Genomic DNA, 20055 nt, shown 5'->3' on the forward strand with positions numbered 1-20055 from the left:
TTTCTGTCACATGCAGCATCCATATCTTAAAAATGCCTAAAAGACAATTTAAACTTAATATTTTTGCCTGGTTATGACTTTTTTAAATGTTGATTCCAATGTGACTTTAGGCTCTAAAGCTTCAGACTGAATGTTGACACGTTTCCCTCTAACATCACAAATAAATGAACTCTTCACACCTGAACTACCCACGATATCAACGACTGCAGGTTTAACACCACCTTACTTGGTCAGATACAGTCTGTGGATATAATACATCCATGACTGGGACACATCTCAGTCAAGATGGCGGCCACTCCGTTCATATTCATCTGTGGCTGAAGACAAAGCTTTGATTTTCACACCTGATAACAGATTTGAAGTCAACACCTGACCATAAACAGTAACTTCATGTTGTATTGAAGTAGAAAATAGAAGAGCTTCGTTCACATGTAGCAGAACTGACTTTCAGCGAGCTAACTCAAACTAACTGAGCAGCTTAGTGATCAGTAACTTTACACTGAGACCATGGAGATGTCTGAAAAAAGAGGGAGAGGCAGAAGAAAGGATAAAACAGATCAGATCAGAGTATCTTTTCAGTTTTAGGCAGTGATGTCTGTTGGTTCTGAGACTGAAGTCAACGCTGCAGATTCACATTCTGATGCTCGTTCAACAAGTCCTGATCGTACACCGAGACCTGACTCTGCTCAGGACTCTGATGTGGGACAGACGCCCCAATCATGGACCAGATTCTGAGTCTGGAATCTTATCAGTTGTTCAAAAATATCTTCAAAGTCTTCAAAAATCACCAGGAGGCACAATTCAGTGCAGCAGAGATTTATTGTTGACAACAAAGCAAAAAGTTGATCTGAATACATGACACGTGACCTCTTCTTTTATAATCCAAAATCTGCCCACGCCTCCTCTCATATTTCACCAGTCTCCACCGAAACTGTCGTGTCCACCAAACCTGACCCCTCCCAGGTCATGTCGATTTTCTCACAGTCAAAACCATTTTCAGTAGAAGACCTGGACTGGATGAATACCTCATTATCTATCCAGACTGGGACAGAGCTCGTTAGACATAAATCTTATAAACTACATTCATGAGGCTTATTTTTTCTTTCCGTGAAGTCCATGCCCAGTGGACACCATTATATTCCGATTTTCTTTCACTACATTTTTTTTTTTTAACCATGTTCTCCTCCAGGAATACACCATTATGTTCTGACTTTTTCCTGCTGCATTTTTTAAAAACAATATATTTACTTGAGTTTAACATAATCAGTGATACACGGTTTACACATATTGTGACATTATTCTTCACACTTCAATCTTTTTTGTGATGAGTATAGTAATTATAGTAATCATTATTGCAGACATAGTATATTTAGCAGATACACAGAGAACTTAGCTTATAATATTATACTACAACTCCTGCTCTGAAGAAGGGTAGATCTGAGGCAGCCCCTGCTGAAGTACGAGACAGTACTGTGATGCTGCTGGTGGAAAAATAAAAGAGCTGACGGTCTGGAAAAGAAGGTGAGGATCTGGAAAAGGTCATTCAACAAAACACAGAGAGAATCAACAGCTTGAAAGAAAACTCAGAGTTCTTCTTCAACAAGGTCCAAGATCTGAGAGACGTCACAGCCACACTTCACTCAGGCAAAAGGTCGACTTCACAGAAATCAGTCCAACAGGACGACAGCACATGATCGACAGGCTAAAGGTCGAAAGGTCAAGACAGAAAGTAGTCGCACACTGATCACTGAGAAATATACACAAAGGAACAAAAGGCTGGACCACTGTCACAAGGGGGACAAGAGGAACTGGATCAGAGGGAAGGGAACACTGACACTAAATACTCTGGGGGAGGGGGGACAATGAGACACAGGTGAAACACATTAGGGCGGGGCCAGGTAATCACACAGGAGGGCAGGAAGTGAAGGGACCACCGGGTGAGTATCAAAATAAAACAGGAAACACAAATCCTGGAAACATTAGGGGAGAAGACAAAAAGGACTTAGCTGGACTGACGAGGAGCGACAGTACCAGTGTTACAAAGAGCTTCACAACAAACACACAACACAACAATAACACACACAGTCATTTAGGAATAAACTGGCAGCTTTATGGAATAAAAGAGGAGTAAAATGTCAAAACAATGAAAGATTAGAAACCAGGAATCAAACAGGAAGTCAAGATAAAAACATTATTGACCATAAAGGAGGATTTAAAGTCCAGTTAATTAATGATCCATTGAATCAGTGACACTTGTTGACTCAGCATTATAATGGAGAGATGAACATTTTTCAAGCCTGTCTGAAAACAACACTCACATGTCCATATACACAGTGAAAGAGTTGTTGGTCTGTGTGATTGTTCCTCCTTAACACAACTTGAATGAAGAGATGGAGGATAAAAACAACATGTTCCTCCTGTACAATAACATCTGGTAAAGTTCAGCTGAAGAACATGAGGCTTCAACGTCTGAGTCAAACTAATCTTCAGAGTTCAAGTCATTTTACTGTGAAATTCCCTCTTTGTGAAGCTCAACAAGGAAACTGTTCAGAGCTGAACTTGATGAGCTTTAAGTCCAGAGACACTGATGATGCTCTGTCAGATCCAGAGGAACACACAGGGATGATGGTGGACTGGACTCTGTGTGTGACAGTGGAGCTGTTCTCAGATCAGTTCAGACTGCAGCACTGAGAGTCATCTCCACTTCTTCTGGTTCCTCTGTCAGTCACTGCTGGATCAAGCTCTCCTCTCCACTCTCACCTCCAACATCTGTGTAGAGAAGAAGAAAGCAGAGGAGATGAATCAGTGTTTACAGAGACTCACTTCATCAGTCAGTGATAAAGCAGGGACTTCAGTCCTGTTCAGACCAGATGTGCAGCAGCTGCTTCCTCTCAGCTCTCATGTTAACGTGTTGGAGTGAACACACTGAGCTGGAAGCTCACAGACCTGCAGAGACGTTCAGCATCAAGTCTGTTCACTCTGCACATTTCACTCAGTCCACAGTGGAAACAAAGTGCTGAGTCAGCAACAGGTCAGTGATGGATTCACTCCTGTTACCTGTCAGCTGATGTCACTTTAAACACAGAGTCTCTGTGTGTTGATCAACATGTGAGCTGCTTCTGAAACATCACCTGACTGAACATGGAGGCTGTCACTAAGAGCCAGGGACTGTCAGGCTCCATCACACTGATCTCAGAGCTGTGACACAGATGAAACTGATCAGCTGTTTAGTGTTGAAACCAGAGAACAAACAGTCTCAGATCAGATTGGACACTTTGATGAATGAGGACACTGTCTCTGTCCATCTGTGAGGCTGTCAGCTGGAATCAGCTTTATTTCCTGTACACATCAACACAACAACAACAGTCGTCTTCACATCAACTCACACACATGATCACAACAAGCTTCTGGCTGCTCTGATTGGCTGACTGTTGTCTCTCTCTCTCTGTCTTTCTGTCCAATCCTGAAGCCTGTCCCCGTTCTCCTCTCACAGCTTCACTGAGGAAAGCAGCCACTGAGGAGGTTGGAGGTTCACAGGAAACACTGGATCTTTGCTCTGATACTAACTGTGTTTAGTACAATACTGCTGAGAGCAGCATGGACTGACTCCGCCCCTCTACTGACCTCAGAGTCTCCAGTCTACAGTCTGGACTCTCCACGAGACCACGGAGATCCTTCAGGTCTGAATCTTTCAGGTCGTTGTTTCCTCTCAGGTCCAGTTCTCTCAGATGGGAGGGGTTGGACTTCAGAGCTGAGACCAGAGAAGAACAGCTGATCTCTGACAAATGGCAGCGCCTCAACCTGAATAAAGAATCAAAGATGCAGATCAATGATTGATAATCAATCAGATTTGTCCTGATCAATGATCTTTGTCTAAAATGAGTAGAGTGACTTTGTCCTTCTGTTATTGTGGATCTTCAACATGTCTGTACAACACAACATTGTCAACACAACAGTTGTGTGTGTTGTGTTACAGATGAAAACACACACACACAGTTTGATCAAACAGACATTAGTCCTGACACTTCACTGAAATCTACTGAAAAAAAGAAGATTGTTTCTTCACTTTCTTTGGACAAATATTAGTTGTGAGGATCTTGTGTATGTTGTTGTGATAAAAATGAATTGACTTGAACAACTAACACTGGACATTTTCTCCAGTGGATTTAGAAAACATGAGTCCTCTGACTGAGAGAAATACGAGTGTGTGAGCTGTGAAGGTTGAACTGAAGTGAACAGACATTATTCATGACAAGTGAGTGAAATGAGCTGAAACTGAAGAATCATTCTCAGTCTGAGAGAAGAACAACTGGAAACATGAGACAACAACTATTTACAATGTCATTCATTCATTCACAGTCAATGGTTTCAACTTGTATGTGAAGCTTCATTAGCTGTGGATTCAAGATATAAGATCTACAACAGTGAACTGACCTCAGAGTCTCCAGTCTACAGTCTGGACTCTGCAGAAAACCACACAGACCCTTCACTCCTGGATCCTGCAGGTCCTGGTTGAAGCTCAGGTCCAGTTCTCTCAGATGGGAGGGGTTGGACTTCAGAGCTGAGACCAGAGAAGAACAGCTGATCTCTGACAAACTGCAGCCCCTCAATCTGAATAAAGAATCAAAGATGTAGATCAATGATTGATAATCAATCAGATTTGTCCTGATCAATGATCTTTGTCTAAAATGAGTAGAGTGACTTTGTCCTTCTGTTATTGTGGATCTTCATCATGTCAGCCTTCTACACACATCATCCAAATGTCAGCACAACATTCATACAGCTGTTGATGTGAACACAGGTTGATCAGCTGCTGCTGACCTCAGTTCAGTCTGTGATCAGAGGAGAATCAGAGGATTCACGTCTGTTTAGTCTGTTCCCTCTCTGACACTACAGACATCAGCACAGAAACAAAACACTGAGGACGTGAACAAACAGTGAGAACTCAGTCACACTGTTCAGAACAAACATGGTGGAGCAGCTTCAATGTTCCAAAGTCACCAAACAACTGCACAATGTCACATTTACAGGAGGAGGGAAAAGATTTCTCTGTGTCCACATCTTTAAAGAAGAACTTGTGTCACTGTTGAGAACTTGAGGAGGACGAGTGCTCGGCCTCAGTCTACCACCGGTGTTACAGCCCATTCTGTGAGCCGTCAGATTCTGTGACCTGCAGCAACAACCAGTTCACCTTCAGGTAACGTTCAGAGCCTCCTGCTGGAAAACACCACAGATTTATTCAGCTGATCTTCACTGAATGAGGAAGTAGAATTCATCTGATTTTCACATCAACCCCCCAGTGAGGAGCAGACTGAGTGAGGACGGGGTTCATGAAGGTCACAGAGCAGAGATCAAACCTGTGCTCACAGTCCTACAACCCTTCAGCTCAGCACAACGTCCACGGTTTAGGTCTGATAGTTGATGAACAGAGTTTCTCTGAGTGTCAGTGTCAGTCTGCTCTGGTAACTGCTCCTGAACCACAGTCACATGACCACTTGTGTTATTCATGTGATTAGAAGAAGCTCCATTCTTCAAGATCAAGTCTGAGCTTTTGTTGTGTTCACACACAATCAACTAGATATGACATGAAGGACACCTGGAGCGCTTTGAGTTCACAGTGCACAGGTTCAGAGAAGCACAACGTGGACTTGATCTGAGCTGTTTCCTCTCAGAGGCCGTTTCTCCTGCGTCCTCCCATGGTACTGTCAGCTCCACAACATACACAAGCTGCTGTGTTTCTGACCACAACACAACATCTGCTCTCAGATCAGTGGCAGCTGTCTCCTGAGGAACTAGGAGCTGTTTTCCTGGATCTCCTCTGATTGGCCAGTCCCTCCCTGCCTTCAGCTGCATCACGCCTGTTCAAAGCTGCTTCCTGAGTCCTTCACCCTCACCAACAAATCAAATCCATCTTGTCTCCTTCTGCCTCCAGTGAGTTCACCTCTGAGCTCTGACTCTCAGTGGCTGCTGGGAGACACCTCAGCACCTGCTGATGTCTCCAGGTGTGTGGGCCTGGAGACAGGCTTGTTTTAGCCCCTGATAGAAGGAGCCACATGAAGCTCCACCTGAACATAGAGGACATGTTGGCTCCTCAGCTGTTTATTCACTATGATGTTGGGGAGGTGGGAGCTGCTCATAAATTGCTCCCAGCATCAATCTAATCCTTCCTGCCTCCATGTCCCAGCTGAGTTTCCTCTTGTCTCCACTTTCCCGCCTCAGCCACTGGCCCTGCTTTGATCTGGTTTGTGTTGCAGTCTGAAGGTCTGTGGCTTCCCATGATGCTGCAGTGCTGACATCAACACACAACAGCTGCAATATGTGTTGGTTGCAGAGAGCTGCAGCTTTGCTGGTGTTCAGATCAGCAGCAGCAGCAGAAGATCTGTGAGACTGTTGCAGTTTGATTCTCATCAACTTTCTGATTTTAACATCAAACTCTGTCAATTCTCTGCTGCTCTGAATCACAAACACTGTGACTGCTCTCATCCAGGGGCCGAGTGGGACCCTTCATTTTACCTGGAGATCACCAGTCCCAGCTGTTAATAACACAAAGACAAACAGCAGCTAACACAAGCACAGGGCTGCTGCCCAACAACTAGCAGCTAGCTATACTAGCCACATTTAATATGAGCTGAGCTAGCAGCTAGCTACAACGCCCCTGCTTAGCATTTCAGCTGCCGGCTCTTTACTGGATGTTGAATCTCTCTGTGATTGTGGAACATTTCTCTGCTTCCTCCTCCAGTATTTGTTCTTCTTCATTCTTCTCTGCTCCACCTTTCTCCTTCTCTTTCTGCTGCCGCTTCAAACCAATGTGAACAGTGAACACACACGTTCCCTGATAACACCAACACGTCTCTGATGACTCTGTACCAGCCCCACTTCACAGCTCTTATTGGTCAGCAGCTGACCAATCACAGTTCAAGTCACCCTGGGGTTGGACCACCTGAGGAGGGGCCGCTCATTTACCCCCCTACTGCAAATATAGACTTGGTAGCATCTGACGTGCTGGGAGAGACAAGAGGCTGTGAGGCTCAGTTCAGGCTGCAGGATGGTGCAGCGAGGTAGACCACTTTTATATAACACAATATTATTAGTCTACACAATAATCAGTCTGGCCCCGGCCCCCAAACGGCCCCCGGGGATTCTCCTGACCCTCCCCATCACCACTCTGCTCCTGGTCTCATCTTCCTTCTTTCTCTTCACTGGCTGATTTTTTAAATCCTCACACAGAAATCCTGAAAATGAACCAACCAATGAAAAACTGGAACTTCACAGATTTGGTCTGAATATAAAACTACAACAGCTCCAGTCAGTGAACTGACCTCAGAGTCTCCAGTCTACAGTTTGGACTCTCCAGTCCAGCACACAGCTGCTTCACTGCTGAAGCATTCAAGTAGTTTCCACTCAGGTCCAGGTGTCTCAGATGGGAGGGGTTGGACTTCAGAGCTGAGGACACGACTTCGCAGTGAGTCTCTGAGAGTCCACAATTAACAAGTCTGTGATGAGAGAAAATATAAAATGTGTCAGAATAAAATCAGACAGTTTGTAATAAAAGACACTGAAGTTAAAATGCATCTGATGAGAAAAGATGATGATGTGATGAACATCTGCTCTTCACATCTGTGGCTCAGCTCATCTGATCTGATTGTGTTTGACATGAAACAATAATTCTCATCACTCTCTCTCAGACCTGCAGAGTTTCATGGGAATCTTTGTTGTGCAGATGAAGGAGGGAAAATGATGTTACATTTCTGCTTCCATCATATGATTTGATCCAGAGTCAGAATCTTGTTGAGAAAAACAGTTTTATTCTCCACTGTTTTTAAACTGACTCCAGATTGCTTGGCTCTGCTGCCTCTCTGAAGAAGTCAACACACACCACTGCATAAAACACATCTGGCTCATTGTGGTGAATCAGTGGCAGCGCCCACGTTGAGCATTGAACAACATTTTCCTCATTTGAAACTGTAAACCAATGGAAAATCAATATGTGGTGTCATTGTTGATGTGGTGGCGGCCTGTCACAGATAAATCAGTGTGTGGGAAACACTGAGGTCTAATCTACAGATACTGAGCCCACACACGTCTTAATGTCCGGTGGGAACATTTCCACACCGTGGCATCCCTACTCCAGAACATTTCTCCTGAGCTCAACTCAGTCAACAGTTCAATCTAATCTCTGTTTGCTGCCTGGTTTTCACAGAAGGTCCTCACAGAAACATGACACTGAGCTCTGGTGTGTAGAAGAAGACTGAATCCTCCCATTCTGCTCTGATAGATTCACACCTGTGTTCTTGGCTGAAGCTGAACATTTCCTGATACGACTCTCCTCTACAGCAACAAGAGAGAAAACACCTGGGACTTTCTGTCTCATTCAACACAATCTATGGAAAGACTTTAAAGCTCCACCATGACACTTGAAAAAACACAAGTTCACTCTTCAACATGAAAAGTTCAATAATCAATAAAGCTCAGCCTTGATCAGTTCAATACACTCAGGGGTTTACATCTCCACTCTTGGTCTGCTTTGACCAGTTGAGTCATTTCACTGATGTGATGACTTTTCTCTGCTTGTGCAGCTGTTACATTCTGTTTGATCATGAACCATTATCCCATCAGTGTTTGTTGTTTTTGTCTCCTGTGATTTAAAGGGGGGGGGGCGTCCCCTAACATCCTCCATGCTCATCATGACTTCAGTCATCTCTGGACAATGATTCAGGTCTTATACAAACTTTACTAAACACCTGCTAGAACCTGCTCATTAGAGCTTCACTGCATTCACTGCTCACTGTCAAACACTGATGACTGTTGTCATAGAAACCTCATGAGTCCTGAATACAGACCTCCACAGATTCATCACTGCTCTCCTGTAACACTGTCACAATGGACAGTTTCAACAAAGCTGAACCAGAGATATCTTCTTTTTTCATTCACACATTCTTCTTCCTCAGAAAAACCTGCTGCCTACATTACCCACAATGCACCTCAACCACCAACCCTCATCTGTTAGATTAAGGTGTGTTATGCAGCAGAGGTGAGGGGGGGGCGCAGAGGTCTGGTGTCATCTTCAGACTCCGCCCACACTGACTCAGGTGACATCACCTGAGGACATTTATCAGACTGCACAGCTGGAGACACTAAAGGTTTAATACTACTGTTTTCTTATATGCAGGTGTCCTCCCCAACACCTGGAAACACCTGGAAACACCTGGAAACACACTCTGAGGTGTAAGATCAGTGGAGCTGCTTTAATTAGTTTGATCAGGTTTGAATTAAACCAAAAAGACTCAAAACAACACAGAACATTAACAAATCAATGAAGCATCTAACAATTAATAAACAAAACAAGTGTTTTTATGAACTTAACAGCAACAATCACAACCAACTGAAACATCTACGTTTTGGTGCTCACAGCATTTACAACACCTCCAGAAAAAACACAACTGACCTTTGATTGTTTCAAAGTAAAACTAAGAATAATGAGAATAAATGAAAACTGTGTTTATCTGAATTTGACTCAACTACTGATCTAATCTACTGATTGATAATTATATTGATCATGTCTGGACTCACCGAGCCTTCCTGCAGTTCCTCACAGCTGGGATCAGTCTCTGTCGTCCGTGATCTGATGTGTTGTACTTCTTCAGGTCAAACTCATCCAGAACCTCCTCTGACATCTGCAGCATGTAGGCCAGAGCTGAGCAGTGGATCACAGAGAGTTTCTTCTTTGATCTGGTCTTTGACTTCAGGAACTCTTGGATCTCCTGATGAACTGAGTGGTCCTTCATCTCCATCAGACAGTGGAAGATGTTGATGCTTCTGTCAGGAGAGATTTCATAACTGTTCATCTTCTTCAGGTTGTTGATGGCTCTCTGGATGGTTTCTGGATGTTTCTCTGTCTGACCCAGCAGACCTCCTAAGAGTCTCTGGTTGGACTCCAGAGAGAGGCCATGAAGGAAGCGAACAAACAGGTCCAGGTGACCATTTTTACTTCTGAGGGATTTCTCCATGGCTGCCCTCAGGCAGACATCCAGGGGTAGATCAACATATTGTTCTCCCAGGACCTCTGTGTTCCTGTTGGTGTAACAGTGGAACATGTAGACTGCAGCCAGAAACTCCTGAATGCTCAGATGAACAAAGCAGTAGACTGTTTTCTGGAAGATCACACTCTCTCTTTTGAAGATCTCAGTACAGAGTCCTGAGTACACTGAGGCCTCTGTGACATCCAGACCACACTGCTCCAGGTCTTCTTGGTAGAACATGATGTTTCCTTTCTCCAGATGTTCAAACGCCAGCCTCCCCAGCTTCAGAAGAACTTCCCTGTCAGCCTCCATCAGCTCCTGTGGACTCGTCTCATGTCCCTCATCATACTTGAGCTTCTTCCTCTTTGTCTGAACCAGCAGGAAGTGTGAGAACAGGTCAGTCAGGGTCTGGGGCAGCTCTCCTCTCTGCTCTGTAGTCAACATGTGCTCCAGAACTGTAGCAGTGATCCAGCAGAAGACTGGGACTTGACACATGATGTGGAGGCTCCTGGACTTCTTGATGTGTGAGATGGTTCTGCTGGACAGCTCTTCATCACTGGATCTCCTCCTGAAGTACTCCTCCTTCTGGGTGTCAGTGAAGCCTCGTACCTCTGTTACCCTGTCAACACATGTAGGAGGGATCTGATTGGCTGCTGCAGGTCTGGAAGTGATCCAGACCAGAGCTGAGGGAAGCAGGTTCCCCTGGATGAGGTTTGTCAGCAGCAGGTTGACTGATGACGTCTGTGTGACATCAGACACAACCTCCCTGTTGGTGAAATCCAGTGAAAGTCTGCTTTCATCCAGGCCGTCCAAGATGAACAGAACTTTACAGACAGCCAGCTGCTCTGCTGTGACCTTCTGTAATGTTGGATGGAAAACATGGAGCAGCCTGAGAAGACTGTACTGCTGCTCTCTGATCAGGTTCAGCTCCCTGAACGAAAGCAGAACCAGCAGACTGACATCTTGGTTCTCCAAGCCCTCTGCCCAGTCCAGACTGAACTTCTGCACTGAGAAGGTTTTTCCAATGCCAGCGACGCCGTTGGTCAGAACCACTCTGATGTGTCTCTGTTGGTCAGGTAAGGCTTTAAAGATGTCCTGACACTTGATTGGAGCATCATGGAGGGTCTCCATCTTGGAAGCTGTCTCCAGCTGCCTCACCTCATGTTGGGTATTAACCTCTTCACTCCGTCCCTCTGTGATGTAGAGCTCAGTGTAGATCCTGTTGAGGAGGGTTCCACTTCCTGTTCCATCACTTCCTTCAGTCACACGTTCACATCTGCTCCTCAGACTGATCTTATGTTGATCTAAAACCTCCTGCAGACCACTATCTGCTGAAAGAGAGGAGACAATGTCAGACTGAAGACAGAGAATCTGAGAATCTGCTGATTATTTTCATCAGCTACAGAAAAACTAAAGAGCAGCAAAGAAAAGCTTTTTAATGTTGTGCTTTTTAGAATCATCTGAAATGTCAGTGCTGTGTGATAGAACAACTGACACTGGAGAAAACAACAGGTCCTGGTTTCAGAAATGAAGACATCAGCAGACACATGTTCAGTCTCACTTTGTACAGTGCTGCTCTGACTGGCTGTCTGCAGTCCAGGTCTGGTTCTGGGTCTTTTTCCACACTGGGGACAGGAGGGGTCTCCTGAAGACCCAGACTGGTCCCAGTATGAGGTGAAGCACTGTCTGCAGAACCAGTGTCCACAGCTGGTAGAGACTGGATCCTTCAGGACATCCTGACACAGAGCACAGCAGGACAGCTGCTCCTCCACAGAGACACCACTCCTCTTCCTCCCTCTGTGAAGACATGTCTTCATCACTAACATGTCACAGTCAAATATGTCTAATAACTGAATCATCTTCACCTCAGTTTACAGTAGAAACTGTCTCTCAATTGTAATTGGCCCAAAACACCTCAGAGATACACTATGTGATAATATACTGACTCTGGATGACATCACCTTGGCCTCCAGTGCTACAGTCAGAAACCTTGGTGTCAATTTTGACCAGGACTTGTCCTTTACTTCACATATAAAGCAAGTCTCTAGGACAGCCTTCTTCCACCTGCGCAATATTGCTAAAATCAGACCCATTCTGTGTCTAAAGGATGCTGAAAAGCTAGTTCATGCATTTGTTACCTCAAGACTGGACTACTGTAACTCTTTATTGTCAGGATGTCCCAAAAATTCAGTAAAAAGCCTCCAATTGATCCAGAATGCGGCAGCACGAGTACTGACAGGAACTAGGAAACGAGATCACATCTCTCCTGTGTTAGCCTCTCTGCATTGGCTCCCTGTAAACTCTAGAATCGAATTTAAAATCCTCCTCCTCACCTACAAAGCCATTAATGGTCAGGCACCATCGTACCTTGGAGAGCTTATAGTTCCCTATTTTCCCAATAGGACACTTCGCTCTCTAAATGCAGGTCAACTTGTGGTTCCCAGAGTTAGTAAGAATAGAATGGGGGGCAGAGCCTTCAGCTATCAGGCTCCTCTCCTGTGGAACCAGCTCCCAGTGTGGGTTCGGGAGGCAGACACCCTCTCTACCTTTAAGATCAGGCTTAAAACTGTCCTGTTTAGTAAAGCTTATAGTTAGGGCTGGCTCGGGTATGTCCTGACCCATCCCTTAGTTATGCTGCTATAGAGCTAGACTGCTGGGGGATTCCCATGATTCACTGGGCTCTCTCTCTCTCTCTCTCTCGATTACTTTATGCCGTTAACTTTGTATTTTTTCTCTCCCGTAGTTTGTGCTTCTCCTCTCTCTCCCTCTCTCTGTCCTCATTCTGCAGGTCTCTCTGCCTTAGGAGCAGCAGGATCCAGATCCACCACTACTCATCTTTACTATTAACCACTGTTATCTGTCATTATTATTGATAACACCATTACCTACACAGCTGTTCCTGGTCTCTCTCTCTCTCTTCTCTCCCCTCTCCTCCCCCCACCCCCTCTTTTTTTTAATCTCCTCCTAAACCGTCGAGGCAGACCCCCCCACCCTGAGCCCGGTTCTGTTGGAGGTTTCTTCCTGTTAAAAGGGAGTTTTTCCTCCCCCCTGTCGGCAAGCGCTGCTCTTTGTGGGAACTGTTGGGTTTTTCTCTGTCTTACCCTGTAAAGTGCCTTGAGATAATGTATATTATGATTTGGCGCTATACAAATAAAATTGAATTGAATTGAATCTTACTGCGAGTCTGAGGGTCCAGGTTCAGGACTGAGGTCTGGAGGAAAAATGTCTTTGGACCGGTCACTCTTCATAGACAGACAGCTGGATCCTGGAGACTCTGCTCTCAGTCTGTGGTTCTGACCTCTGCAAACACAAACATGTTTTTATTCATATCACATCGATCACTGATCAATTCTCTGATGACAGAGTCATAGTGAAGATTGAAGTTGAATTCACTTTTAAAAATTCTGATCCATAATTTCAATGAAAATCAAAACCAGTGGCAGAAATTCACAGATTTTAAAATTCAAAATCTGCTGAGACAGACTTGCTTCCCTACACTACAGACAACGGAGCTGGTGGTAAAGGCGGCCTGCAAGCTGCTGAGACGTGCTGGTCTCATTCAGCCCAGCAGGAGGGTCCTCACATCGAAAACATTGGAGCAAATATTCAAAAAGGAATCATTTGGATGAACTGACCACATTTTATCAATCTAAACAGTCACGTTCTCACCTGGAAAAGTATGAAAACTCAGTAAAGTGATATGAAAACAGTCCTAGGACCAAGGTTGTAAGAGCTTTGAGTCTGGATTGACCGTGGATAACACTGGATTGAGCTTTTATTTTGGTACTTCCTCTGAACAGCAGTGTAAATTAGCATATTAGCTAAATATAGTGTTTCACTAATGTTTAGATTTAGCATTCAAATTTAGATTTAACATTTAAATTTAACATTAAAGTTGACTAAATATGGTGAAATGTTGTTATTTCAGAATGAACCACTTTACAATCAGCGACCCATATTACATAGAGCCTGAAATCTGTATAAACAGCTGACAAATATCTAGTTTGATATTAAAGAGGCTCAGTCATTTCCTCCAACAGCTGCTCACTGTAGTTTGGATCAAACTAACTGTGGAGAGTGAAGCTCTGACATGTGAAGCTCATCATTCAGGCTGTAAAATGATCCTGCAAAGTGTGGTCAACTCTGTTAGATTCCAGCTCATCCAGGTTCACCAACACACTGCTCTCTTCTTCTGTGGCTGCTTCTCTGCTCCACCACGGCCCTTTAATTACTGACATCTTTACATCTCTGTCATGTTCATCAGCTGCAGCAAAAATATGCACAAGAAAAAAGTCAAACTCTTCTTTGTTGGGATCATTTCACAAGAAACCAGCTCCTCAGCAGTCACTGTTAATACACTGATATGTCAGGCAGCTGGTGTCAGGGTGGGCGGTAAGATGGCGGGTTGAGCAGGTGCTTTTTTCAGAGCTCCTCAAGCTAGTCCCAAAACTTTATCCTTCATTACTAACTGTCCAATCAAATGTGCTGAAATGAGGAAACAAAAGATAATTAAACCCACCACGCTAAGACTGGAACCGCAAAAACAAGAATCTTTGTCTGAAGGGGAAAGAAAAAACGGCAGGTGAGTCATGGAGCACAAGTGACGTTACTCTGCTGAGTAAGATACAGAAAGACACAGAATGAGGTGGAGTCTGCAGATCAAAGGGTTGGAAGAGAAAAGAAAATGTCAGCGCACAAATCATCCAAATCCTCAAGAGACTCGTCCCAGAGACAGAGTCAAAGATGGAGGATGTGGTGGATAATTTAATATAAATGTTTGTAAGGAACTAAAGAGGAAAAAGTATGAAAGTAATTTTCTCCAAGAAATATCTCAGTGTTGTAGGAAACAGATCTAAAACTTCAGGAGAAAAACAAACTGATGGAGTTACAAACCAAGTCAGATGATCTGTGTCTTGAAAGTGTCTGTGTCTTGTGCCTTTATAAGATCATGAGCCAAATGTCTGGAGGCAGGTGAGAAAAACTCCTCATGTTTTAGTCACTTAGAGAAAAGTAGACAACAGAGAAACTCAAATACAAGTCTACTGATAAATGGAGTCCAATGCAAAGAACCAGAGAGTTTAGAGAAAGAAGTGTTGACGTTTTCCTCCGATCTGTGCTCCTCACTCTACTCTTTAGGTGAAGCTGTCGCCTTCTCTGATAAAATCCAGGATGGTATCCCACGTATTGAGGATCCTTCAGGGATTTGTGTGAGACAGAGTTAAAAACTGAGGATTCGGACTCAGCGATCCTGAAGATGGCTTCCTACAAATCTCCAGGGACAGATGGCTCACAGCTCAGTTTTATCAGCTCTTTTGGAAAAGATCTAAGAAATGTATTATTTAAAGAGTGGATAGAGAAGAATCAACTGATGTCAAGCATGAAACAATCAGCCTGGTTCCTAAATCAGGTAAAGACAAAAGAAGTTTAGATCATTTCAGACCAATCACTTTGTTGAACACTGACTATAAAATACTCTCAGGGGCTGTTGCTGCGAGACTGAAGACAGGTATTTGGTCCATAATTAATGAAACACAGTCAGGATTTTTGAAAGGAAGGTCAGTTCATAATAACACAAAGCCTGTATTAGACCTTCTTGATGGTTGTGAAATAATCCAAGAGAGTGGGTTTATTTTATTTCGAGATTTTTACAAAGCATTTGATTCTGTGGAACATCAGTTTATACTGGAAACTTTGAGGTTCTTTGGTCTTGGAGAGACATTTATTAAGATTACAGGGCTGCTGTACAATGGAGTCTACAGCTGTGTTTCTCTAGGACATGGCACTTGGCCACCTCTGTTTGTAATGGTGGCAGAGATGTGATCTATTCTGATTAAAGCAGTGACATTGAAGGTTAAATGTGATGGATAAACAAATAATAAGAAGTCAGCTGGTGGATGACCCAACTTTGTTCTTATAAAATGAAAATCAGATCCTTTAGCTTTGCAGTCAATCAGTTCTCCAAAGCATCAGGTCCATGGTTCAACATCAATAAATGTGAAATAATGACAGTGCAGGAGCGCCCCCTGCAGTCAGCATGTAATATACAGGTTCAGAAGGAGGGGAAATCTTTAGGAACTGTTATTTGTAGAGACAGAATTATGAGTGAAAAGAGGAATATCTGTAACAATATGGAAAAGTGTCAGACAGTTCTTCACAGATGGCTGCAGAGAGATGTCAGCATGTCTGGGAGGATTTTGTTCACAAAGATGGAGAGTTTGTCCAGACTGATTTACCAGCTCTCTCCTTCCCCATATCACCGACAATGATCCAAACTATAAATAAAGTTCATTTAAGACCAAATGGAGAAATAAATGTCAGTATATAAGGAGAACTGATATCATTAAAAACTATGAAGAGGAGGAGCACATGTGATTGATTTTGATATTCTGAGTGGTGTCTTGAAACTGAAGTGGTTACAGTCTTTCATCTTTTTGGTTCATTGTCCCTGATGTGATTTTCCAGAACATGGGAGGAACACACTTTCTACTACGCTGCGACTTTGAATTTAGCTCATTACCAGTCAAACTCTCCACTTTCCATCAGCAAGCCCTCCTCGACTGGAAATTAATATACAGACATAATATGACACCACATAACACACCTGTGTGGAACAACACATATGTTCTACACTGTGAAAAATCAGTGGATTTAGATGAGTGGAAATCTGAAGGAATCTGGGCTGTAGCTCATTTTCTGGATGACAGTGGAAATATGTTAAAGCACGAGATGTTCTGTGAGAAATTCCAGCTCAAATGTTCTGTTCAAACCTTTAACAGATTGATTAAAGCCGTACCAGTCTCTTTGAGATCAGTGGTTAAAGATCTCTCCTGGGCTGACACAGCTCTGCAGAGCAGGAACTGACTTTTGAGACAGTAAATGTACAAAGTTATTAGAAACAGTCTGTTATAGGAACGCTACCACAGCCCAGTTAAAAGAAATTCTATACTGAGGGGGTTTGAGGTTGAGGAGGTGAAGGTGATAAGGAGAAGATATATTTCACTTCCTCTCCCTCCTGAAGTGAAAGAGGTGAACTTTAAAATCTTAAATGAGATTTACCCAACAATCAAGTTGTGAAGACTGAGGTTTAATCTTGATGTGAAGAACTGTGTGTTCTGTGAAAATGAGACTGAAAGCTTGGAACATTTATTCTTCCACTGTGGATCAGTCTTTCTGGAGCGACATGTGGAGCTGGACACAGTCCAAGAGGATCATTTACAAATGCAGGTACTTTAAAACCAAACCATGTATAAATCATTGGCTGAATGAATTGAAATCACTATGCAAGTCTCTGAAGCTGATAAAGGATGATAAGAAAGCCCTGAAGTTAGTTTATTCTCTTGATTTATTTCAATGAATCTTCTTCTTAATCTTTTCATGTACTCCTTTTTTTTTTTTCTTAAAGTTTAACTTTATTTATTTAATGTGCTTCTGCTCAACCTCAGTTTTTCCTGTGAAGAAGCTAAACTGCCTTGTTTGTTTGTATCTTGATTTGTTTATGAATAAAGTTTATATCATAAAAAAACTACAGCAGCTGTTACAGGAAGTGACATCACTGCAGGAGCTCAACACACTAAACACTGTTACAGAGACAGTTTGGAGGTTCACAGGTTTGTAGCAGGTCTCTTACTGTGAGTCTGAGGGTCCAGGTTCAGGACTGAAGTTGAAAGGATCATCTTTGGACCAGTGACTCTTCACAGACAGACAGCTGGGTCCTGGAGTCTCTGCTCTGTCCTCCTCTTCCTCCACACAATCACTCATCTTCAGGACTTCAGTCAGTCTGAGAGGGAAACCAGTAACACTGACTGTGAGCTCACACACACAAGAGTCAGGACAAACAAGCTGCTCAAGAGACACACACACACACACACACACACACACACACACATGTACAGTATAATAAAGCCCCCCTGCTCAGTTCTCTCGGCTCAGTTGTAGGTTTCATATTATTCAGCTCATCACCACGTGGAGTCAAACTGTTGAACAGGAAGTACCACACCTCATGTTGTTCCTCCTTTCCTCTCAGTGTCTCTGTGTGGACAGAAGTTCACTGTGACTCTTCTTCCCTCCACAGTCCACAGGGACAAACTGACTCAGAGACTTTGACAGTAAAATAATAATAATGTTGTGTTAACACTCACCTGCCTCAGCCTTCAGTTTCCCTCCTTCTGCTCCGTCCACTTCAAATGGAGTCTGAGCTCACTGAACACTTTCACTTTCAGCTGCTCCTCCACTCTGCAGCTACAGGAAGTCACATGAATTCTTGTAAATGAGTCCTCTGCAGTTACAAGAAGTCACATGACTCTGTATGCGCGTGCGCGTGCGCGTGCGCGTGTGTGCTCCAGCACAGGTGGTGTACCATCTGTTGTGTGTGTTCAACAGAATTATCTTGATTTCCATTCATCCAATATCATTTTCAGGTTGAACTGGATCAAACATTATATTAAGAATAAAGATGTCATGACCTGCTGTGAAAAAGTTGCTCCACCCCCTTTTCACTCTGCCCTGATCCCCCACATTATCATTGTGTTGTTGTTATCATTGGTGGAGTGATTTATATCTTGAGTAAATGTTTCTTTTAATTTTTCAGGGATCGTTTTATATATGGGTTTTGAGATATTTTTGTGTGGTTTATGTTGGAAAGGTCGGCCCACTCTGCATATTTTCAGGTCTCTGTCTGAGTGGGGTTAATTAGCTGCTCAGCCAGGGAGAGAGGAAACAGGGGTGTGCTATCAGGTCGTTTTAGTGTGGGTTGGGGTAGTGTGGGGTTGGGATTCTTGGGATGGTTAGCATTTTAGCCCACCCCCATACTTACCTGAGAGGATGGTATGTTCCACGTAGGTGAAGGAGAAGATTAAATGCAATCCATTCAGGGGTCAAAGGGGAGAGAGATGTAGAGCAGGTGGCAGCTTGCTGTGAGGCTGCAGTTTTAGAATTTGTTATGGTTTAGGTTCTTTTTCTTTTTGAATTGCCTGGGATTTATTTTGTAGTATTTCTGTTTTGTAGTATTTTGTTAATAAAATATCACTTTTTGAGCACATACTCCGGCCTGCTGATAATGCTTTTTGAAACATCTTTTTAAAAGTTTCCAGTGCCCATACCATCATCTGCCCTTTGTATGACAGTTGTTGAACATGATCTGGAGTCTCGGACTTTGGTTTATTTCCTGATTTATTTTGTAATTACTTACCTTTTGTGTTTTACTTCCTGTCATTAGCTCCATCCACTCTGCTCCATTTTAGTTTTAAACTCATCTCTTCTTCTCTGTTTCCTCCTCCGTCCTCTCTCCTCCAGAGTCTTCAGCCTCTAAAACAGAGACTCTCAGAAACGCTGCAGGACCTGTTTTATTTTGAAAACTACAGACATTTGGAAACAATGACATAGACACCCATGGTGGATCCTGATTGGCTCTTATCAGCCTGGACTACTTGGGCTGCACAATTCAGAAAATCTCAGGATTGGATTCAAAACTGATTGTGGATTCAATTCACACATGGATCTGATTCTAGATCGCTGTTTTCAGTCACTGTTCACATTTGTCTGTGGAGGACAATTTAATAGGAAAGAAAAATAAAATCTCACTGAATCAAATGTAGTTTACTACGACTCAGTGTCAACCTTGAGTCAGATTTATTTCCTCAGTCCACTCAGAGGAAAGGCAGCCCTGAGATAAATGGGAACATGTCTTCATACAAAAATAAAAACTGTTGCAAATAGAAACTGCAAAGTGCAAAACTTCAAATCACTTCAATTCAAACTTCACATAAAAATACATGAAGTGAAGTGAAACAAGAGCTGCCAGAGTTCACTGTAAAGTGCTTTCATCAGGTCAGAGACAAACTTTTTGGCGTGGTCAGATGTTTCAGAGTCAGGACCTGGATAAAGACCAGTTCAACGTCCACCACTATAAAGTAACTATAAAGTTAGCAAACAATAAAATAACAATTCAATGTAATATGAAGTAACTCATTCCTAGAGCTCACCTCTGCTGCAATCCTTCACTGGGCCCCTGGACCATGAGTCCCCGATGCTTCTTTGT

The 20055-nt window shown here is 43.3% G+C and overlaps 2 protein-coding genes across 2 annotated transcripts in view; one reads left to right on the forward strand and one right to left on the reverse strand.

Moving 5' to 3' along the window:
* Window positions 1-20055, forward strand: part of LOC139609617 (protein NLRC3-like) — a 165607-nt gene that overhangs the window by 113350 nt on the left and 32202 nt on the right. The gene's annotated exons all lie outside the window — the stretch shown is intronic.
* LOC139609627 (protein NLRC3-like) lies at window positions 801-18255 on the reverse strand. Its single transcript, XM_071464492.1, has 9 exons — window positions 18158-18255; window positions 17647-17796; window positions 13197-13319; window positions 11581-11816; window positions 9571-11350; window positions 7320-7493; window positions 4435-4611; window positions 3625-3801; window positions 801-2769 (listed from the first exon to the last, which is right to left on the reverse strand). The coding sequence occupies exons 2-9, from the start codon at window positions 17775-17777 to the stop codon at window positions 2757-2759; spliced, it is 2811 nt and encodes a 936-aa protein (XP_071320593.1). The 5' UTR covers window positions 17778-17796; window positions 18158-18255; the 3' UTR covers window positions 801-2756.

This window comes from Trachinotus anak, unplaced genomic scaffold, assembly GCF_046630095.1.
Source record: "Trachinotus anak isolate AG129_WGS33_773 ecotype Australia unplaced genomic scaffold, CSIRO_AGI_Tana_v1 ptg000026l, whole genome shotgun sequence".
Taxonomy (NCBI): Eukaryota; Metazoa; Chordata; class Actinopteri; order Carangiformes; family Carangidae; genus Trachinotus; species Trachinotus anak.

Coding starts and splice junctions, on each gene's coding strand:
- LOC139609627 (XM_071464492.1), bottom strand. CDS start 17,777: ATGAGTGATTGTGTGGAGGAAGAGGAGGACAGAGCAGAGACTCCAGGA. Junction 13,320..17,646: donor CCTGGACCCTCAGACTCACA/GTAAGAGACCTG, acceptor TTGTGTTTGCAG/AGGTCAGAACCACAGACTGA. Junction 7,494..9,570: donor AGGAACTGCAGGAAGGCTCG/GTGAGTCCAGAC, acceptor CTCTCATCACAG/ACTTGTTAATTGTGGACTCT.